Source organism: Bactrocera neohumeralis, chromosome 5, assembly GCF_024586455.1.
Source record: "Bactrocera neohumeralis isolate Rockhampton chromosome 5, APGP_CSIRO_Bneo_wtdbg2-racon-allhic-juicebox.fasta_v2, whole genome shotgun sequence".
Taxonomy (NCBI): domain Eukaryota; kingdom Metazoa; phylum Arthropoda; class Insecta; order Diptera; family Tephritidae; genus Bactrocera; species Bactrocera neohumeralis.
Window position 1 is genome coordinate 7,703,576 of NC_065922.1, and position 23,302 is coordinate 7,726,877.

At 33.5% G+C, this 23,302-nt stretch overlaps 2 protein-coding genes across 2 annotated transcripts; one reads left to right on the forward strand and one right to left on the reverse strand.

The window, feature by feature from the left end:
• The first annotated feature begins 485 nt into the window (after positions 1-485).
• On the forward strand, positions 486-11,574 carry LOC126760037 (cytochrome P450 306a1). Its single transcript, XM_050475379.1, has 7 exons — positions 486-658; positions 6,200-6,515; positions 6,846-6,994; positions 7,341-7,546; positions 7,616-7,967; positions 8,033-8,342; positions 11,216-11,574. The coding sequence occupies exons 1-7, from the start codon at positions 620-622 to the stop codon at positions 11,479-11,481; spliced, it is 1,638 nt and encodes a 545-aa protein (XP_050331336.1). The 5' UTR covers positions 486-619; the 3' UTR covers positions 11,482-11,574.
• LOC126760039 (cytochrome P450 18a1) lies at positions 11,477-23,105 on the reverse strand. The gene is made up of 5 exons (XM_050475380.1): positions 22,103-23,105; positions 18,257-18,378; positions 17,146-17,575; positions 16,749-17,013; positions 11,477-13,774 (listed from the first exon to the last, which is right to left on the reverse strand). Exons 1-5 carry the CDS (start codon positions 22,482-22,484, stop codon positions 13,357-13,359), a joined length of 1,617 nt encoding a protein of 538 aa, XP_050331337.1. The 5' UTR covers positions 22,485-23,105; the 3' UTR covers positions 11,477-13,356.
• Positions 23,106-23,302: the final 197 nt, after the last annotated feature.

Below are 23,302 nucleotides of genomic sequence, written 5' to 3' on the forward strand. Positions count from 1 at the left end.
TATTTGTGAAATGCCTATAAAAACATATCTACATATATAAATATATTAAGGCTTGCAAATGAAGTGGTGTGATTTACAGCTACGAGTATGCGTGGAGTATATCACTGGTGAAGGCATACTCGATGAAAACTGATCTGTGCATATAATTTCAAGAATCGCTGATGCGGCTGATTTGTTCACAAACATTTTGATTTATTTCAAATATATTCAGGTATTACAAACCTATATACGTACTTTTATACACAATTTGCACGTATGCGTATGTAAATAAAAATATATACACACAAACACATAAGCAATTACCACCTTTTGACAGGCAATTCTTTCAAATAATTCGGTTTTTTATCGCTTGCATAAATTTTTTCAATTTGCTTCACTTTTTTTGTTTTTTCTGCGTTTCGAGTGCTTGAGGAAATTTACATTTCCCCAGAGGATGTGAGCTTTAGTTGTGGCATGAAATCGGTTTTGGTTTCAGTAAAACTTTAACTTCGGCATTGAACGTAACGAACAGTTAGGAATTTTGTGGAATTTTATAGGTTTTATGAAAAGTGGAGTAGTTATTTAGAGAACTTTTAATATTAGTTAGAAATAAATTATTTACACGGAATAGACGAATCTCATGTTGTCGATTTTGATGACGGATAAAATGTGTACATATGTGAGTATTTGTTACAAAATTATAGAATATTATATCTTTTTATATGACACATATCCTGCTCCTTCTGATGTCAAAAGCAGATTAGAACTAGACTTTTATAATATTGGTAGTCGAAAAAGTATTTTCGTATTTTGTCAATAGATGTCGTTGCAGTCGCATATCATCAGTGCTACTAACCACATTAACTACACATACTTAGTATTGGGAAGGTGAGATTTTAAGCTTCATTTAACCAAAAAAAAATTAAATTCGGTGAATTTGAAAAAAGTTACAGCTATTCGAAAATGAGTGAAAATAATAAAGAAATTCGCTATATTTTGAAATTTTTTGTATTAAAAAGGGAAGAATGACACGCAAGCCACCATTGAAATTTGTGTAGCTTACAGAGACGATGCTGTATTAGTTCGTGTAGCACAACAATGGTTCGCTCGCTTTCGTTCTGGAAATTTCGAAATTTCGATTTACACTGATGGAATAATGTCTTTAGAGGAAAAATGGCAAAAAGTGGTCGACCAAAGTGGCATATATTTATCAGTATAAATATAAAAAAAGTAAGTTGAAGTTTGATTAGAAATACGAAAAGACTTTTTCGACTACCCAATATTAGTTAGCAGGAGAGTTTTAAAAATTATTCTTTGATGTCGAACATTTTATTGAAGAGCTTCCGTGCACCATATGTGTAAAATTTATTTCGATTTCTTCATTGTACTTACCGCTGAAGAATCTAATGACATTTACTTTTATTTCATTTAGGAGTTAGAGTAGGTTTGTAGTGTCTGATTTCGGTGTGAGGTTCACATAGCTCTAACGTTGTGTAAACTTAATATTGTAGCTTAATTGATGACTGCATTAAAATGTAATATAGCAAAAAAAATTTCAAAAATTATATTTTTCTAAGTTAATAGGACTGTCCTTAAATAATATGTCTATGGGACGAAGGCCTAAGTAGCCAGTTCCTTCTTTTTTTTCTAATATGTTTGTAAGTTTATTTACAAGTCATATTAAAATAAATAAATAAATACTATGTCAAATATGAGGGCGATCTGTCAACCAGTTTATTAAGAGCAGCTGCTCAAGTCGGTATAGTGAATTCGAATGATTTTAGTGAATATTTTGGGCATCAAACGCGTTCTCGCTCGAGTCGTACCGATAAAGCTGCATTTTTTGTCAAAACGAGTACCTTAAACAGACCTCTTTGGGCATGCTTGATCGTGTGAATTCCGATCCCACATTCATGAAGAGCATTATAACCGTCGATGAGACTTGCGTTTATGAGATTAACATGCAAACAAGTCAACAAACATCGAAATGGAGGGGGAAAACATGCCGAAACCAAAATGCAACGCCAAAGCCGCTCAAAAATCAAGGTGATGCGTTTTGTTTTTTCCGGTATTCGTGGTTTGGTGCAACATGAATTTGTTCCGGCGGGACAGACGGTCAATAGGTAGTTCCATTTGGTCATATTGAGGCGTTTGTGTGAGAACACCCGTGGGAAACGAGCGGAATTATGGAAGAACAATTCATAGATTTTACACGATGATAATGACGTTTATTTCAATAATGACCATATCGTCGTGTAAAATCTATGAATTGTTCTTCCATCCATCGAACCACCATTGTGATCGAACTTAAAGCCAAAATTTTAAATAACTCGATGTAGTTAATTGATTTATATTTTATGAAAAATATTTAATTCAAATTTTATTTTCATAATCCGAGCCTAATGACCTCATGTAAATTGTGTTTTGTTTTTAATTTAAATATTAGTAAATGGCTTTTTTTAGCAGTCACAAAAATGCAGCAAAGCGAGGATAAACAAAATGTTAATATATAGTTATTATACAAAATTAGTTAATTAATTAATATTCACAAATAAATAATAGTTATATTTTTATGAAAATCCTTGACCCCCAGCGCTTGCTACCACAAACAAACAACATAATTAATTCTATTTAAAACAATTTGCATATAAATGTATTCAGAAACATAGACACCAATGTTTGTTGAATCGCTTTCAAGTCTTTCTCGCTTCGGCGACCAATCCGCGTAATTTTCTGAAGTCAATTTTGCTGCATAAATGAATTTAAAATTTTCAGTAAAAGTGATCACAACTAGCGGTGGAAATTTTATTGGCATGCACATAATAATATTTAATCTTATGTATTGGTGTGCTATATGTATATTAGGGTGTTTCACTAAAATAATGATTTATGATCAATCATAGTAATTAACCAGAGGGCGGGTCTGGTAAGATCGTACAAAAAATTTGAGGTGAAATAAAAGACATTGATTGCTTATTTTTTGAGTGGTTGTGATAGGTTCAAATAAAAAGTTCATATAAAGTCATTGAATCAAGTTTTAAATACAAAACCTTCATTCAAATCTTTATATTTCTACTTTTTCTTTAATTATATCGCTTATATCACTGAAACAAAGCACTTTTATGACATGAGAGTGAATACCCTTTTTGTCCGAAATTTAATTTCCAATAACTTTTCCTTTGCAAGTTTTATCATTTGTTTTTAAAAAATATGTGGAAACGTGAAAAATTGAAAAGTAAGTACTTAAAGTCAAAATTAAGGGCATAAATTTTCAGGGAATTTTTTTTTTAAAATAAAAAAAAAAAATTTTTATATATCTACGAAGAAATAAAAAAGTTTTAAAAGAAACACCTAATGTAAATACATATGTATGTATGTATGTATGTATGTTTTATATTTCTTTATACTATAACTACAATTATGTCAAATTATAGACCGGGTTTTTTTTTTAATCCACACACGAACAGTGTAGATTAAAAAAGGTTAGAAGGTTAGAAGGTCCAAAAAAGTGAACTTTCCAGATTTTTCTGAGAAAACTTTTAAATATTTTTGGTCCAAAAAATTGCACACATATTGTGGCATTTACTTTTAACTGTATTCTAAGACTTGTATTAGTAAAAATATTTAATTCCAAAGGAACTACAGCTGATCTCCGGGAACTTCTCTCAAAAAAGACGATTTGCGGTAAACACTATATCTCTGAACTGGTTGCTCTGAAAACCCAACAAATTTCGTTGAAGTACTGTTAAGTCTAGTAATTAATCGAAGGAATAAGGAATAATATTTTTTTTTTGACAAAATGGCGTTTTCTAAAAACAAAAATCGTTTCTTGACTAAAAATTGGGCGTTAAAATGTTTATACAAAAAATATTTATAGTCGAGAAAAAATATTCGATTAATTAATAAAAAAATATATTTAAGGGGTCAGTAGGGTAATCTTTAAAATTTTTTTTTTTTTTTCATTTTCTGTTCCCTTATATTCTTAGAATTAATGTAGAAACACACTTTGCCATTGGCAGATTTCCAAAAAGGCCCAAAATTAATAATACCGCTTGACATTCGGAGCGCTCGGAGTGCACACCTCAAACTTTAAACGCGTTTTTCTCAAAACACACTCTTTTAAGCTGGCGGACAAGATTTCGGTCGAACTACTCAACCGATTTGCTTAATTTTTTTTTAATGTTCACAAAACGCCTGGCTATCATCCCTACTAGATTCATAATTTTTTATAATTTATTGACAATGTTATGACAAAATTTATGTATGTAAAAAAATATGGGGAAAAATTAAGAAAAAAAAACGTCAATTACTTTTTTATTTATCAACATTTTTTCATGATTCTAGTAGGGACGATAACCATTCACGTATATTTTAAGAATAAATTGGGTTTTCAGATGATCCAAATATAAGAAATCGTGTCCGCCATTAAAAAAACGCATCTTATTCACCCAGCTATTTCTCCGACAGATGTCATCAAAAAATTCCGAAAAAAATTGTTTATACACTCCACGATATACCTCATGATATGTGAAAAAAGTTCTATTGTAGAATAAAAATTTCTATGAAAAAGAAAATGTCAAAAAACAGCCCAGACTACCCTACTGATCTCTTAAGGAACTCATGCCAAAATATGAGACTAATCGGTTTAGCCGTTTTTGAGTAATATTGGTCTCCGACTTTGAAAACTGCTCTGTACTTCCAAGCACTCTGAAAAGCCTTTTCAAATTTTGCGTGTAACTTCGAAAATATTTACCGGAACGATAAGAAATTTTCTGTGTGTATCCTTAAATATATATACATAAAATAAAAAAAATCAATTTTTTGAAAACTCTAACTGTATATAACTCCTTAATGTCACAATTGTGCGCGGTTATCTCCATATAAAATATTGGATTGGTTTGTGACTTCGATAAATGTTCTATGATTGTTTAATAGCAAACACTAGAACTCAAACTTAATATTGAAGTCATTAAAAAAGTGATTTTGCACTTTTACTTTATGTCGAATAAAAAATCGATTAAAATGGAATTATAGTATACATAACTGTAGAAAAAAATATGTTTAAAAGTCAATAAAAATATTGTAGCAGTTATTGAAACTAAATTTTTCCATACACTAAATTTAATGCCGAACCAATTTGTTTATGAATTAGTGTTTTTAAGTAGTTTGTTATTTAAAATTAAAATTTAACAGCGAAATAAATAATATATGTATATTTACTATTTATTTATTACAAGGTGAAGGGAAATTGACATAAAGGTTCTTTAACAATAACTTCTTGAATTATCTTAGGCAGACATATATATTGTGATTACTAGTCAAATGTTAACAAACCTATTCCTCTATTCTATCTTAGTTTCTAGCATACTTTTTAGGTTAGTGACCGTACTTTTAAATTTTTTGAGACTTCAATTATTTTGCTGTAATCTATACCCTAAAAAGTAAGCTGGAAATTGCGATAAAATAAAGATGAAATATTTGCACAACTTTTGACTATAAATTGTTACCTAAAATTGAAGCTGATTTGAGATGGTCTAGATAGGATAGAGTGTATTAAAGATTTTGAAATTTGAGCAAGGAAAGCTTTGTCTGAAAAATAAAAAAAATTGGACGCAATAACTGTAGATCTTCGACATTTAATGAAATGTTTTATAAATTGAATAAAATCTCAGTTCTTGAACGTCTTAAAGTAAAAAGTAAAGTCTTAAACTTAGAAAACCCACTTACTGTAGCTAAGTCGCAATTTTTATTAAACAAAATCTCTGTTCTGGAAAGTTTTAAGGTATTCTAAGTACTCTTACTTTAAAACGTTAAATTATTCTAAGTATTCTACTTTAAGACATTCAAGAACAGAGATTTTATTATAAAAAATTGCTACTTAGATACAGTAAGCGAATTTTCATTGAATGCCGAAGCACACTTGCAGATTCTTCTAAGTAAAACTAAAAATTAATCACAATCACTTAAACCGAATTCCTAAACTACACACGTCATTCAAGCGTACTCACGCTTCCTAGAAGGAAGTGAAGTCACCTATTCGCGTGAAATTACGTATCTGCCAAGGAATTTTTGCATAGCAAGTGTCTGCATAACTTCATAAGCGTTGTATATGTATTTGAATCCTGCCACTAACGCACGAAATTTAATTGAATGCTTTTCACACTACAACTATTTCACGTTTTTGTTGTTATTTTTCAATGCTGTCAATTCTGTTCAACAGTACACGGCGCTGTTTGGCCTGCTCGCGCTATTAGTCATCATCAGCGAGGTGCTGCGCGCATGGCGTGCACGCAAGTATCCGCGCGGACCCTGGGGCCTGCCCATACTTGGCTATTTGCCATTTCTCAATAAGCGCGAACCATACAAAACATTAACGGAATTAGCGAAGAGATACGGTCCGGTCTATTCGCTGCGGCTGGGCAATGTGGATGTGGTGGTGTTGGCCGATGCGGCGTCGGTGCGGGAATTCTTGAAGTGCGAGGAGTTCACCGCGCGCGCACCGCTCTATGTAACGCACGGCATAATGGGTGGATTCGGTGAGTCTATATATATGTATATGTATGTATGTATCTAGATAAGAGTGCGTGTTTGTTGCGACTGCGGCAGAGCAAAATTCAAAAGACTTAAGCAGCGAACTTGCGCCGCTTTCAGGCGTGCGGTGAGCGCGTGTAACTGCGTGCGCGTGTGTATATGCGCGCGCGCATTTTTTCATTGTCTCGCCAACTGGCAAGCAAATTTATGTGTTCGAAGCAACGGTAACTTTCGATTTCATTAATATCCTCCTTACTTTGATGATGTTCTGATCTGGTCTGCTAAAAACTTTTCTTTTCTTTTGTGTGTGCTTTTTTCGCCATTTGGCTGCGCAGGTCTCATCTGCTCGGAAGGTGCGCTGTGGCGCAATCAACGCAAGCATGTCATCGACTGGCTGAAAGACCTGGGCATGACAAAAAAACAAGGCAACGCGCGTAAATCAATGGAGCAGAGAATAAAGAGCGGCGTTATAGAATGCATGAAGGTAGCTAACAAACACACATACAAACACATACACACATGTAGACACAAGTGCAAAAGTAAGCAAGAAAAAAAAACCAAAAACAAAAACAAATTGTCATGACTCAGCTGCGCGACGTCTGGCTGCTGGCTAGTTTAGTGCTTCAAATTAATTCGCAAATTCATTGGCATGAAAGTGTGCGACGGCAGCAGCCAGAAAGCCAGACAGTCTGCAGCAACAACAACACAGGAAGCGCGCGCACACAGACAACACTTTGCCTGCTATTGAAAGTGAATGTTTGCGAAATTCGTTTTTAAAATGCTTTTTTCTCTGCTCTTTTTCGTTGTTGTTGTGGGTTTTTTTTTCGCAGTCTTTCCGAGACGATTCCAAGAAGCATTCGTCTTTCGATCCACACCACGCGCTGCAGCACACATTGGGCAACATCATCAACGACTTGGTGTTTGGCGTGAAATACGCGCGCGATGACGTCACGTGGAAATATTTGCTCCAGCTGCAGGAGAAGGGTCTCAAATTAATGGGCGTCTCAGGTGCAGTGAATTTCCTGCCCTGGCTGCGGTAGCACACACTCAAACATACACAAAATATTTTCTGTTTAATTTGTGTTTTTTTTTATTTTGCTTACAGATTCCTGCCTTGGAACTTGCGCTCCATACGTTTCCTACTCGACGGCAAGGCGCGCACACATGAAATTTACAATAGCCTCATTAAGAAGCGCGAGCAGACGTGGGAACAACGCAAAGCGGTGGGCGACGAGAATTTCAATATATTGGATCATTTCATAGATGAGCGCATGCGTCGTGAGGATTCCGATATTGCCGAAGAGCGTCTGTCCACCGACATCTACTACACGCAGGAGCAGCTGCTGCATCTGCTGGCGGATATGTTTGGCGCGGGGCTGGACACCACTTTGGCGACAATGCGCTGGTTTTTGCTCTACATGTGCAAGTACCAGGAGGTGCAGGAGCAGCTCAGAGCGGTAAATTAGCTTCCAATTCGCTTGTAAATATCAGTTATTCTAAAATTGAAAGCCTGAATTTGTAGGAACTTCTAAAAATACCCGATAACGAGTTCGACTTGGAACATCTGGAGCAGTGTCACTTTTTGCGCGCTTGCATCTCCGAAACACAGCGCATACGTTCGGTGGTGCCGCTGGGTATACCGCATGGCGCTGTGGAGGACTTCACCATTCAGGGTTGTTTGATACCTAAGAATTGCATGATCATTCCACTTCAGTGGGCTGCACATATGAGTCGTCTCAAGTGGATCGAACCGGAATTGTATTGGCCCGGCCGGTTTTTGGATGACAATGACCAATACTGCCAGCCTGCGGATTTTATACCATTCCAGACGGGTAATATTCAATTCAGATGTCTAATTGAGCAGTAACATAATTTTAGCCGACATTATTTTGGTAATACAGCGACCTTGATTTTCCTTTAAGTTCTGCAGAGGCAATGGTTTTTAGTTGAACTATTCATAAGGAAGGCCCTATGGCCCTATATTCCACCTAGGAACTACGGGAAAATATATATTCATAAGGAAGGAAGTTGGGACTTGCTCAAAAGTCAAATTCACCCTGCGAGCCTCTCAAACTCAAAAACTCTTAACAGCTTGCAGTTTTTCATCATATTCTCTTTGACATTCCTAAAACATGAAGCAGTAACGTCTCTACAGGAAGCGATCTAACATAGAATTATTGTTAGCCGCAAAAGCTTAAGATACTCAAAGGATGAAAGTCGAGGTTTTGTTGGTCTTTAACTAAATGTACCATATCATCTGATTAATTTGACCCGGACTCGCAAAAATCACATATTTTCACTTTTTTTATTAGAAAGTTTTATTATTGCTTTCAAAACCAGACTCTTGAGCCAATACAAACATGCCCAAGCTTAATCCAATTGCCCACAGACTTCTTATAAACTTCCGCTGGGATGGCCTTCAGTGGCTTCGACGAATTATGGTTTGCTCGGTCTAGATTTTTGCAACGTAGTTGCTTTTGTTCTAGCTGCAGAACGCTACCGGAAATTCGATACCGTTCCGGATCCGAGTCCGTTCCGGTTACATAAACCCGACTGTCGTGGGAACTGTTTTTTGGAGCGTCACTCGCTATGTTGTTTGTTGGACACTTTGGACCTCATATTCCAATCCACGTCTCGTCACCTGTAATAAAGCGTATGATGAATATAAGGATCTTAGCTATGTTGTCAAATATCTCTTTTGTGACCCCTACTCGACGTTGTGTTTGCAAAATATGCAGGTCTTTCAATATGAATCTAGTATTGATACGCGTCATACCTTAAATTTTAAGCAAAATATGATCCATAAGAGGTAGTGAGATCGTCTCCTATCTCTGTGCTGTTAACACGACGGATTTTAAGCGCTTTCTCAAACCTTTTCGACATTAACATAGATAAGTAACAATGACTTCACGACCTTCCCTGAGTGGTTTCTGGTAATTAAAAATTTTTGTTCGTTATAAAAAAGAAGAAAAAAAAGACTACCCATAATATATCTGAAACATATTCGGTGACTCTATTGCCATGATACCATTGGAAATGCAAAATTTAAATCAAACACGTTGTTCAATATTTTTCTATGGTAAAAATCGCCAGAGAAACCTTTCGCGTCGAAAACAAACGGCTGCCAAACACACACTGATTGACATATGAAGATCAAACTTCATGGGAACATAAAAAAGGTTTCCCAATTTAGGAAGAAAAAATTATCGATTCGGTTTGCAATTCAGTGCTTCGAAATATCTAGTACAGTAGTGACTAGTCAGTAGCTTAATTAATTCTATTTAGCTAACAATATATGATGCTGCTTAGGTCTCGTCCAGAAACAACTCAAAGAGTACAAAAATCTATAGGTAATTACCCAGCTGTCCAGGGAATACCTACTATATTTTCTCAACTTCTTCTGATCGTATAAACATTTGTCTAAAAGCAAGTTTAGTGTTCAGAATTGGATAATTATGAATTTATCTCGTCTTCCTGTTTTGTTCAAAAATCTGATTTATACTTGAGGTTGTTGCTTTTTTCTTTCCTTTTCCACGGTTCAGCATACACTGCTCTTTGAATAAGTCAAGCACTTCCTTAAATTGAGGCATCAGTGATTAAAAATGTGCACCAAGAGTTTAGCAATTTCTTCTTAAATACTTCATAAAACCATATTTTTTAAATTTTAAATATTTGTCCAAAAACTTGAGTTTCAAGTTGTTTATTTATGAATAGCTTCTAAGTATTTAAGGAAATGTGAGATTATTCCGACAATTTTTGTACACCTTGGTGCAACCAAATTGCTACCAAATTTTATTGCAAATCCGCTTTAAAACTATGTTAAGGCAGACAAAGTGCATATCTGCGCCCAGTGGTATCTATATTGAACTTTATATACACATAGAATAAATTACTTCAGTCAGAGCAAGCTGATCCTTGATTCTCTCGTGTAACAGTCAACAAGATCTAGCAAAATTGACAATATGATGACTGTATCTCGCTCGCTTTTTATGACAATTCTTTCATTACACGGAAATCGGTTATAGGTAACCAATATGTACCTGGATTTTAACCGGTCAAATAACGACAATATTTTTCTAAATTATTTGGCAAATATTTACGGTCACTACAACACACACTTTTTAGGACAATTTTTTCATTCCATGTCAACCGGTTATAGGTAACCGGTATGTACCTGCATTTTAACCAGTCAAGTAACGACAATATTTTTCTAAATTATTTGGCAAATATTTACGGTCACTACAACACACACTTTTTAGGACAATTTTTTCCTTCCATGGCAATCGGTTATACGTAACCGTTATGTACCTGGATTTTAACCGGTCAAATAACGACAATATTTTTCTAAATTATTTGGCAAATATTTACGGTCACTACAACACACACTTTTTAGGACAATTCTTTCATTCCATGTCAACCGGTTATAGGTAACCGGTATGTACCTGGATTTTAACCAGTCAATTAACGACAATATTTTTCTAAATTATTTGGCAAATATTTACGGTCACTACAACGCACACTTTTTAGGACAATTCTTTCATTCCACGGCAATCGGTTATACGTAACCGTTATGTACCCGGATTTTAACCGGTCAAGTAATGACAATATTTTTCTAAATTAACTCGGAAATATTTACGGTCGCTAAAAAAACCATCACATATATACAAATAATTTATAGTTAAAATTTTCCCTCCCACTTTTACAGGCAAACGCATGTGCCCCGGCGAGGAACTCGCTCGCATGATGCTCTTCCTTTACGCCGGCTACATAATACGCGGCTTCTACATACGCTTATCGCAGGAGCACGAAATCATGAGTGTGCGCGGTGAAAATGGCATAACATTGGTGCCGCAATATTATGAAATCGTCGCGACACCCTTGCGCAACATGAAGGATCTGGTCAAGGACGATGACGTGGGCATGTATAAAGCTGTAGCGGTGAAGAAGGACATAAAATCAAACACAATTTAAGTTTAGTTTATAAAAATCTCTTTTTTGTCTTTAATGTATTTTGTTTTATGTAATTTCTTTTCAATATGTATGTATGTGTGAGTTGCTTGTATTCTTTTCAAAATTACATATACATATATATATATTGTATAAAAATATATAAATACATAGACATGAAAATTGGTTATTTTTACTACAAAAAAGCGCATAACTAGTGAACTAATTATAAAACTGCGTGCAAATGATATTTATATGTGCAAATGCTTGTGCTTGCATATGTGTGTATGTTTAACAAAAACATTAAAAAATTCAAATGAAATTGAAAATTCGTTAATTTTGTATGCAATGCTAATATGCACATACTTATGTGTGTGTGTGTGTATATGCTATAAGTGTATTTATGTTTACTGTGTGTGTGTGGTTTCGTTGTTGTTGTTTTTTGGTGTAATGCACATTGACGCGCAGCATTTGTTAGCTTGTATACTACAATTAAATGTTTGTATTACGCATAAGTCTTAGCTGCATGCTGTGGCCTACACGGCGTATACGTGACTATTTGCTGTCTATTTTGGGTTTACTATTGGGTTTTCGCTATTTGTTGCCATATTTGTGATGTAAAAAAATGCTTTTAAGTAAATTTATTTCATTTATTTACTACGTCTTTTCTGTAGCTCCACACATTTTGCACACGCATGTATTGTGCGCTTAAAATTATGCTACAAAAACTGTTTGGATATAATTGTTACATTTACATGGAGTATAAAACTAACCCGCAGTTGTTTTAAACTTAAGCTGATGATTTCTTAAAACTAAATGTTTCGCTTATGAATTAACATATGTATGTATGTAGTTATGCGTTGTACATATATTCATTAATAATTTATACAAAAACAAAATATAAATAAAACTACTGAACACAGCTTCTTGGGGGTGCTAGAATAGAACTTGTTGACAAATATTTGTTGGTTGCTTGATTACTAGGCTGCTGTAGCGTTTAAACTATTTAATATATTATATGTAAGTGCGCATTTTTACCGTTATTTGGTAACAGCTGCTTTTTCTGAAAACGTTAGCAACAAAAGCGTTATTAATAAACAGCTGCGCAAGTAACTGTAAAAACTGTAAAAACTGTAAATGCGCACTCACTGTAACTAACTATGCTCACAAGCGCTTCCAACGCTAATACAGTGTTCACGGATAAAAAAAACCCAGCGCTAATGCTAAAAAACATGCAAATATGCGCGGAAAGCGGCAGCTTTTCTCATTTATCTGTGAAATATTGTATTAAATGCGCTTTATTTGAAATTTTTTATAGAAAAAATACTATGAAACAAATAAATATTGTCTTCTGCGTAGCAAAAAGACGGCTTAGTTTAGGCCACCTTTTCACATACCCGTAAGCGCTCGCTACTTTTTCACTTTAAAAACTAGAAAAATACATTTACTTCATTCTTCATTTTTCTGCTCTCTCTCCATCTGCGTATATGCAACAAATGCATATATTAACTATTTAGTTAACTATATATAATAATTATACATAGCAAATTTTAAAAATCGTATAGCTTATTCGTTGTTGTCATTAAAAAATATGTACTAAATATTTTGTTGTTTGTTTTATCGACAATTAGAAATCGTCAATTAGGAACAAAACCGTGCTCTGGTACGCCGACTCGTCTGCCAATGTGTGCGCGCATAAATACGCGCAACATAGCGCGAGTGCGCACGCGCGCGCTGTCTCCACTTCATACGCACGCTGTTGTGCGCGCACTGCTAAGCGCGTACGTTATTCAACTGTATGTAGTCGCCTGCAGCATACACTACTCCCACGCTCACATCTCTCTCTCTCTCGCTCTTACTTAGTTATAAGCGCGCATGTCAAACATTTTGACATCTGACTTATAACGTGCGCGCGTCTTGTAAATCAGCTGGTGGTTTCATGGCATCAGCTTTCAGCGTGAGCGGCCGCGGCGTTAGACATACCTTGAAGGTTTCCGGTGTAATGGTGGCGCCTACATTGCCCTTCAAACTGGGCAATGGTTGTCCCTCGGGCAGCGTGATGTCGAAGCTGTGCATGAACGAGGCGAAGAAGAGAAACAGTTCCATGCGCGCCAACACATCACCCAAACACATGCGTCGGCCCACACCGAACGGTATGAAATACTCTGGTTTGCGCACTTTGCCCTCGGAGTCGAGGAAGCGACGTGGATTGAACTCTTCGGGTTTCTCCCACAAATTGGGGTCCATGTGTACGCTGTTGATGAGCGGTATAACATGTGAGCCGGCGGGGATTTTGTAACCGTTCAATTCAACATCTCTGTAAGAAAGTGAAAAAGAAATATGGTGTTGATTAGTATGGTGAATATTTTCGTGGTGAGTTTTTGCAGAATAGTTGATTTTATTTATTAAAAAACAAAATATGAAATAAAAAGCCGGCAACGCTACAATGCTAACAATGTTGCTGTGACTATTATTTATAAGCAACATTGTTGATAGGCTGCTGTAAAATGTTGCTGAGCTCGCAAAATGCTTTTCGTTTGTGTTTGCTTATATTTTCGCAGTATTTAGCGCCCATACATTTATAAAATTTATAAATGAAATCGAGAATTGTGTATATTATTTAATAATATTAATTGCTTTTTGCTAAAAAGAAACGGATCAAGTGATTAGACAGCGCTTCTCAGAAGCCTTAGCTGCAATTCAATTGAAAACTGCTGCAAATGCCCGTCCATGACAGCAAGTGAAGATCATAAAGCATATATGGACGTAAGCACATACATAAATATGTATGCAGGTATATACATGGAAAGGCAAACACGCTACTGCTGCTGTTGTAATCAGTGAAGCTGCGCAATTGCTTATATTTTTTGATTGCCACACACATTTCGTGCGCGCTTATCAGGTGCAAGTTGCGCCCCTCGCCTGCCGACAGCGCTGTTGACGCGCCTGCCAACGCACACACGTACAACAAACTATAGAGCTTGTAAACTTATTTTTCTTATTTCAATCGCTTGTATGTATGTGTGTAGCAGCAGTAACTGGCACGTTTCCAGCAGCAGCTGGCTTGCCCACCACTGCCGCGCTGTCAGCCGTGAACGCGGGCAAGTGCGCGTCACAAGCAACAAGTGCCAATGGAACATCGCACAGCGGCGCTTATAACTGGTGTTGGCGTCGGCGCAGCAGCTAACGTGCCAGCGGTTGCTGCGGCTGTGGCGTCCAAGTGCGTTTTTAATCAGCAACGCGCCGTGCAAAACTGGGCCAAACTACGCATCGCATCGCACCGCAGTGAATGGCGCGCGCCCATCCGAGTGCGCTTATGCATGCGTGCGTGTGTGTGCGCGCAAGTGTAGTTTTTAGATTATTGCGTATATTACATATTGACGCACAAAGCATGTGACAAGTGCTTTGCATAAAAGGATGCGCTCGCTTGACATATCAGCTGTGTTTGTCGCTGCGCGTTTGTATGTGCGCGCGAGTGTGTGTGTGTTCATATGCACGCAAAACGCTTTGATGCACGTCAACGTATCAATTTGACGGTTGATTGCCGTGTGTGCAACAATGAAAAATGCGTAGATAGCCGCAGAGAGCAATGAACTTTGCTGATTGCCAATGCGCTGAGGCATTAGAAATTCGTTTGGAGCAAATGCAATGAAATGACGTTATAGCTAATCTCATAAAATTGTTGATTTCATATTAGCAATAAATATGAAAGAAAAGTTACTAGTTAAAAAAAATTAAAATTATGGGAAAAAAATTAATTTAAAAAAATTTATAAAAATTTGAATTAATATTAATTAATGATTAATAAAAAACTTAGGTTAAAATATTAATAAAAATAAAAATTTATATTAATATTTTTGAAATTAAAAACAATTATTTTAATTTTTTTAATTTAATTAAATTTTTTTTTTATTTTTTAAGTTTTAAAAGTTAGTTTGTATTAATTAAAATTAAAAAAATAGATTAAAATATTAACGAAAATTTAAATTATTATTAATTAATATTTAATAAAAAACTTTATTTAAATTATTAATAAAAATTTATGTTAATATTTTTTAAATAAAAAAAATATTTTGACTATCTTAATTTCTTTAATTTAATTAAAATTATTTTTTTTATTTTTTTAAGTTATTAACGAAAATTTAAATTATTATTAATTAATATTTAATAAAAAACTTTATTTAAAATATTAATAAAAATTCATATTAATATTTTTTAAATAAAAAAAAAGATTTTGATTATCTTAATTTCTTTAATTTAATTAAAATTATTTTTTTTATTTTTTTAAGTTTTAAAAATTAATTTAAGTTATTTAATAATTTAAAAAAATAATTTAAAATATTAACAAAAATTTAAATTAATACTTTTTCAAGTTAAAGAAAATGAATTTTTATTTTTTTTTTTATTTTTTTTTTAACTTAAAAAAATTGGTTTTGAAAAAATTTATATTTTTAAAATTTTTTTTGGAAGGAAATATTAAAATGAATAATTAATAAGAAAAATCTTTTAATATTAAAATTTCATACAATTGATTTAGAGAAAAAAATATTTGAAAATTCATGGTCGATAATAAAAATTACAAAAAACATGTCAGCCTTTTCGTCGCGCGTTTTTATGAATGGAAAACGTTGGCAAACACCTCTAGTGGATTTTATGACCAGCAAGTACACGCACATAGACATACATCTATACATGTATGCATGTGTGTGTGTGCATTCATGCCGCTGTGCAATTATTTATTAGCACTCTCATTGTTATTCTTGTTGTTGTGCCGTTACGCGCATTTTTTATGAATGAATGCATTGGCATGAATGAAAAACGGGCACGGCAAAGCGCGCAATTTTCCGCCTGCAAAGTAACAAGCTACAACAATGCCAACAACAGGCAGAAAATGTAAATGGCAGTAGGCAGCAGGCAGCACAACCGGTCATTACCGTAAATATGATGAAAGAGCAGCAGCGGCAGCAGCAAACACCTCGCTAATAATGCAGCCACTTAACAATAACAAATACTACACGCAGCTATTAAATGTGGTAACTCATACAAGCGGACGCGGTGACAATATACGCTCACATACACCCATTTCTGACAGCAATGTCAAGCAAAAACAATGCCAAACACGATGAAAGCAGCAAACCAACCCACAAATATATATGTAACACCTGTCATATACATACTATATATACTATATACATACAAACATATGTATATATATATTTAAACATTTTTGCTCACTATTCTAACAACTTGCTTTAACTCAGCGCTTAGGTGGGCGCTCTCAAACGACTTACCTTGTTGGCGAGTGTGTAGTCGCGAGCGGCACGATCGAAGAGCGACGCATCGATTCCAAAATTGTCGATTCGGTCACGGGTAAAAATTGCAAATCCTCTATGGAAGGCAAACGATGGCGCCCGACCACCTGATCGAGTTCCTCTTGTACGCGTCGCATCGCTTCGGGATTACGCAGCATGAAGACATTGATCCAGAGCAAAGTGGTTTTGATTGTCTCCATGCCAGCGGAAAAGAGATCGATGATGACTTGAACAATTTGTTCCTCTGTAGAAGCGAAAATAAAATAGGAAAAATAAAAAATAATTAGTATTGACAGCAGCAAAAATGCAACAAAATGCTTGTAAACAACAACAATTGAACTTTTCTACAACTAACGTCTAATACCGAATTACTCACCATGATTCTTTCCATCGAACAGTTCCTCATCGCGTCCCTCGTCCTTGGCCTTCTCAATTTCAGCCAAATAGAAATCGACTAAATCGCGTATATTCGTGGGATCATAGGTTTTTTTGTGTTCATCGATGACGTCACGATAGAAACGCTGCATTTCCTCGCGATTCTTGACGATTTTCGTCTTGGCAGTCAAAATCGAGGGGAAGTACTGTACGGTGGGTATATAGTCGACGGTGTGTATCTCACCAAATAAACGCATACCCTCTTCGATGAGAAAATTGAAACGGCGGAATTTCGGATCATCAATGGAGAAACGTACGGACATCATAATATTGCAGATGACATTGCTAACGGCTACGCTGATAGCGGGCGCCATGTCCATGGGTTGGCCATCGGAGACGCGTAAATTGTGCATGTATTCGTGTACTTCAGTCTGTGCGAAAGAAAAATTTGCGGAAAAGGATACAAATTAGAAGATTGAAGAGAATGCAATTGTAGAATGCGGTAAGGATGCAGTGTGGAGTTTGTATGCATGTAAAATTGGAATTTATAAACACGTGGATTTTATTTGCACGTAAAATTGGAAGTTATAAACAGCTCATAGCATGAAAAGTTAGGTTTATTATTTGCCTGCAATATTTTTGTGGAACGCATTCATGTACATATATAATAAAAAAATTGTGTTGTAAAACGGAAATTGTGCAATTAACTATTTATTTACTTCTGAATTTTAGTTGTTAAATGTGGAACATAAGTGGAAGGTATGTGGACTATATGTGGATCGTGTGTGAAACATATTATTTTTCAAAAATTTAAATTTTAATAATTAAAAAATGTCGTTCGCTATATAATGCTTTTTGTGGAACGCATTTATGTATATAGATTTAATGTAAAACGGAAATTGTTGTAATTAACTATTTATTTACTTTCGAAAATTCGTTTTTAAGTATGGAATATAAGTGAAAGGTATGTGGAACATATGTGGGTTATGTGTGAAACATATTTTTCTTCAAAAATTTAAAAAATTGTTAAATAATTAAAAACTAGTATGTGGGCTATATGTGGATTGTATGTTGAGCATGATATTTTTTAAAAATAAATTGATAAAACTCACCATAATACGCTTCTCCATAACATGCTTTCCGTTGCCCATATAAGTCATGCCGAATTGACGTAGTTTTTCGTGCAAAAAACGACGCTGATCCTTCCACAATTTGCCGGTGCTATTGATAATGCCTAAAAGGTTGAAAGAAAATGAGAATAAAAAAAATTAGATATGTTCAAAACATATATTTTTTGTTAAAAATTAATAATTAATTGAAAATTAAGGTTTAAATTAATAATTAAATTAATGAAAAAGTTAATTTCCTTCATGTAGTTAGTTTTCTGAGCACTTGACATTTTTTATACAAGTATATTTTCATTTTTAGGCATATTTTCTCAACATTTAATTATACTGTTATTCTTGCTTACTATAAAATTCCATGTCGAAAGTTTCACGCGCCTCAGTTTCGACGCTTTGCTTGGTGAAATTTTAATAAAATTCCATGCGGAACCCTTTTATCGCAGAGAAAATGGAATTTTTACCAAAGTAATTTGTCGCCAAACAAATTGCGCCAAAATAATAATCCCACAAAGGATGCGAAACGGCGGTAAAATGAAGTAGAAATGCATTTCTACACAGACATACATACAGTTTTTTTTCCACATTGTTATGTATGTATGCCCAGCAATTAATTTTGAAAACTTTTTCTACGTCCGTTATTGGCAAATAACTTAAGGCACTGTGTTTCACGGTGTTTACAAAAACAAAAAATCGATGTTAAAATTTTAACTCTTTTTCAGCTTTGCAGCGGTGGTAATTGAGGTAGTCTTAAGCCAAATGAGATGTGATAAAATTCAAGCCAAAAATAAAATTGAAAAAGCAAAAGCAAATCACAATGAAACAAAGCGTAAAGCGAAGACGCTGACGCTGAAACGGAACCATTTCATGGCAACTGGAAATCGCCGGCTCCAAAGCGTGAGGGTAGCAAAAGATGTATGCCTTTACGTTTGAGTTTGCGTATGTGTGTGTGTGTGTGGAAGGCTGCCTGACTGTCCTACTTAATGCTGCAGAAACACACGCACAGTTGAAAGTAAAGGAAATTTACGAAATCGCGCACGCGATAAGCCGAACATGCACGGGAGTGAGTGATAAAAGTGGTCAAAAGCCAATAAAAGAAATCCAAGCGAAATAAAGAAGACAAAAACACAAAGCAGCAAGCAATATTTACAAATGTTGCACAAGCGCAGAAAAAAAAATAACAAAAAAGTCAATTGGTTTTGAAGTGAAGTGTGGAATGATAAATAAATAATGCACTTCTCGTCGCTCAAGCAAGAGCACCTGCTGTAGCCAGGCAAAAAAAAAAAAAACAAAAACAAAAGTCAAGCAAAACAACAAAAACAAATGTGAAGCAGAACAACAAAAACAAAAGCCAAACAAAACAACAAACACAAAAGCCAAGCAAGGCAACACAAATCAGAGAAGCAAAAAAAGCAAACGCCAACGGAAATTTGCATTTACAACAAAATATTTCAGCAACAACACGAAGCGGAAGAAATGCGATATAAAAGTAAAATTATTTCAACAACCGTAGCAGGGAAAAAGGCAAACAATTTGCATATAAATTGCGCGTAAAATGCCGCGTTAAAAAACGTGATCGTCGTAAAGTGTGAAAAATTTTTCGAAAAAATTTAAAAAAGACCGCAAAAAATGCAATATTTATTGCGGTATTAATTGATATGTGCACAAATGAAATTTGATTTGCTTTCCAATGCGCTTGAAATGTAAATAAAAATCAATAATAATGAAAAAAAGATAATTAAAGCCTTATTATTGTTCAATAATTTATGCCGATTTTGCGCTTTTCTGTTGTGTGGCTCCCACAATTTGTCTTGTTCTTGCTTGTTTATCAATTATTCATGATTTCGGGTTTTTCAAACGCTCATATTACCGTGAAATATATATACATATATAATTTTGGGCTTAAATATTTAATATTTGGTGACTTTTTTTTGCTGTTTTTGTAAATTGATATTTTTGGCGTATTTTTTTCAATAACAAACGACTTATCAGGCATTTCAGAAAATTTCTGAAATAAATTTTTTTTGCAAAAAAACACTTTTTTAATTTTATAACTTTTTGTTTAGTTTTGTAATTTTTATATTTTTTAGTAAAGAATTTATTTTTCTTTCATTGATTAATTTTACAAAATACATTTACTTTTAATTTTACTACTACAAAATTTAAACAAAAAAATATTTCATAATATAAATTAACTCAATTTTTCACATTTGTTGTTAAGTGTTTTTCTAGAAATCACACCCTCCATTTAATGAGTTTGAAGTCAATATTGAGTTAATTTATATTACGAAATATTTCTTTGTTTAAATTTTTTTAAAATGTCAAATAAATTTTATTTCGTTTTAAAACCAGCAAAAAATCAATTTTTTTATTAATACTAAAATATTGGCACACAATACTTGAAATAACAACTTAAACACAATTAATTTTCAAAACCAAAAATATAAATATTTAAACCAAAAACTTATTTTTTTTATTTTAACATATAATGTTTATTAAAATTAATTTAAAATATAAGAAAAAAAATTTAAATAAAATATATTAATATTGAAATTAGTTTTAAAATAAAAAATATTAAAATTTATTTAAGTTTTTAATTTTTTTTTTAATTTTACTTTAATTTTTAAAATAAAAAAAATTATTTTACAATATAAATACTTATAGCATAAAATATATTCAAAGAAAATATTACTTTTTGCACGGTGTGCAAATTTCGATTTTTTTTATTCACAAAAAAAATACGTTATATTTGTTGAACAGAAATTTTAAAAGCAAAAAATTTATAAATTTTACTTAAAAAGAAAAAATATTTTAAGAGCAAAAAATTTATAAATTTTACTTAAAACAATTTTAAAGAAATCAAAAACTAATTTTTTCAAAAACTTAATTAAGAGCATATAAATTTATAAATTTTACTTAAAACAATTTTAAAGAAAAAATTATTAATTATGTCAAAAACTTTTAATAGACAAAATTAATATTTTTAGTGAACGAATTTTATTTTTCGAGCTTCAAATTTTAATCGATTTTTTAAAACTATAATAATTGTACTTTAGAAATAAAATTATTATGAATATTTTCATTAAGGTAATTATTATTTTTTATAAACAAGATATATCTTATTAATTTTTCAAAAACTTTTCGATTTTATTTTTAAAATTTCAAGATTTTAGATATTTTTAAAAAATAATATTATTTTTTTAATTTTTCAAAAACTTTTTCGATTTTCAATTTTTATTAATTTTTAAGACATAATTTTTCATTTCAGATATTTCACAAAAAAAATAATAATATTTTGTAAATTTTCAAAAACCTTTGCAATTTTCAAAATTTATACCTTTTATACATTTATTAAAACCATAATTTTTCATTTTAGATATTTTTAATAAAATAATATATTGTTTTTTAATTTTTCAAACACTTTTCGATTTTCAAATTTTATTAATTTTTAAGACATAATTTTTCATTTCAGATATTTCAAAAAAAAAATAATATTTTTTAAATTTTCAAAAACCTTTGCAATTTTCAAAATTTATACGTTTTTTTAAAGACATAATTTTTCATTTCAGATATTTATGTAAAAATTCAAAACTTTCAAAACTTTTTCGATTTTCGAATTTATTCCATTTTTTGAAGAAATTATTTCTTGTTTCAGATATTTTTTATAAACCGAACTTTTATTTAATTTTCTAAATTCAATCACTTTTTTCAAAACCAATTTTACTCAATATTTTTATGATCGGAAAATACAACTTCATTGCTTATAATTTTTCTATTGTTAAAAATCAATAAGTTTACTACCACACTTCACGGTCTATTTAATAGGCATTTACTTACCAAATCCATTCAGGGTTTGCATGAACGGCGTGTCCGGCCTGCCGGTGAACTCCTCACGCCTGAAGCATTCACGTATCATTTTATAATCACTCATCACTACGGTCAATTGATTGCCCAGACGCGTGGAGAAGAGCGAGCCATATTGCTTGGCCAACTCCATGAAGCGCGTGTGCTTCTCGTTGCCCATGAAGAAGAGGTAACCGATAACGGGGAAACCCCATGGACCCGGTGGCAGCTTGCGCAGCTCCCGATAGGCGTTCAAGAGCCTCTGCAGGAAGCAGATCACTGTCAGCACTGTGAAGAAGACGAGCAACAGGTGCTGCAGATCGTTGGTTGTGCATTGTCGCGTTAGCAATTTTATAAAATATGAATTGGCGAACATTTTGTGTGTTTAAATTTAATTTTTTCAAAAAGTTTTTCTTTACTAAATTTTTTACTGCAAAACCGCTGCAGTTTTAGTCTTTGATTGCAATATTTTTAACGCTTTTGTTTTAAGCAATTTTATTGAAAATATTTGCTCTTTAACTCCCAGCTTCAACACATTGAAAATATTTTAACACTTTTCTTTGTTGATAATTTTTATAAACATATTTTGCTTAAATGTCTGTTAATTCATTTAATTACTTCTATTTATTTTTACAAACTCTTAAAGCCGTTGCTTATTTACCGTGTTGTATTCATTGAAAATGTTTAAAAAATTAAACATAATTTTATTTCACGTTACTGTATTTAAATATATTTTTTTAATTGATTATAAAGCGCGTTTATTTAATTTATTTGATTTTTTTTTTTTTGAGTTGTTAATTAATGAATGAATTGTTTTCAAAACTCGCCAACGCCAAATTCAGACGACTTCGCGTTGTGCGTTAATAGATTTCGACTAATGGCCCAGACGTATGTCCTTGCTACTTTTATAAGCGTCAGAGCTCATAGCCGACCTCACGAACGAACCAGCGACCGTGCGAGCGAACGAGCGATCAGCGAAGCGACGTTCTACGCTCTACGATCGTGTTAAGTGTTTGAGCCAGTCAAAAATCAATCTTGCCGAAGCGCTAGTCAAACTAAAGCGAAGCGAAAACGAGGTGTGCAAAGCGTAACGCAGCGCAGCGCTGCAAACCGAAACGAACGAACAGCAAAAGCCGAAGGCAGCACTACAACACAGTGGGGTTCACACCCCCGCTGCTGTTGCCAGCGCCGCCA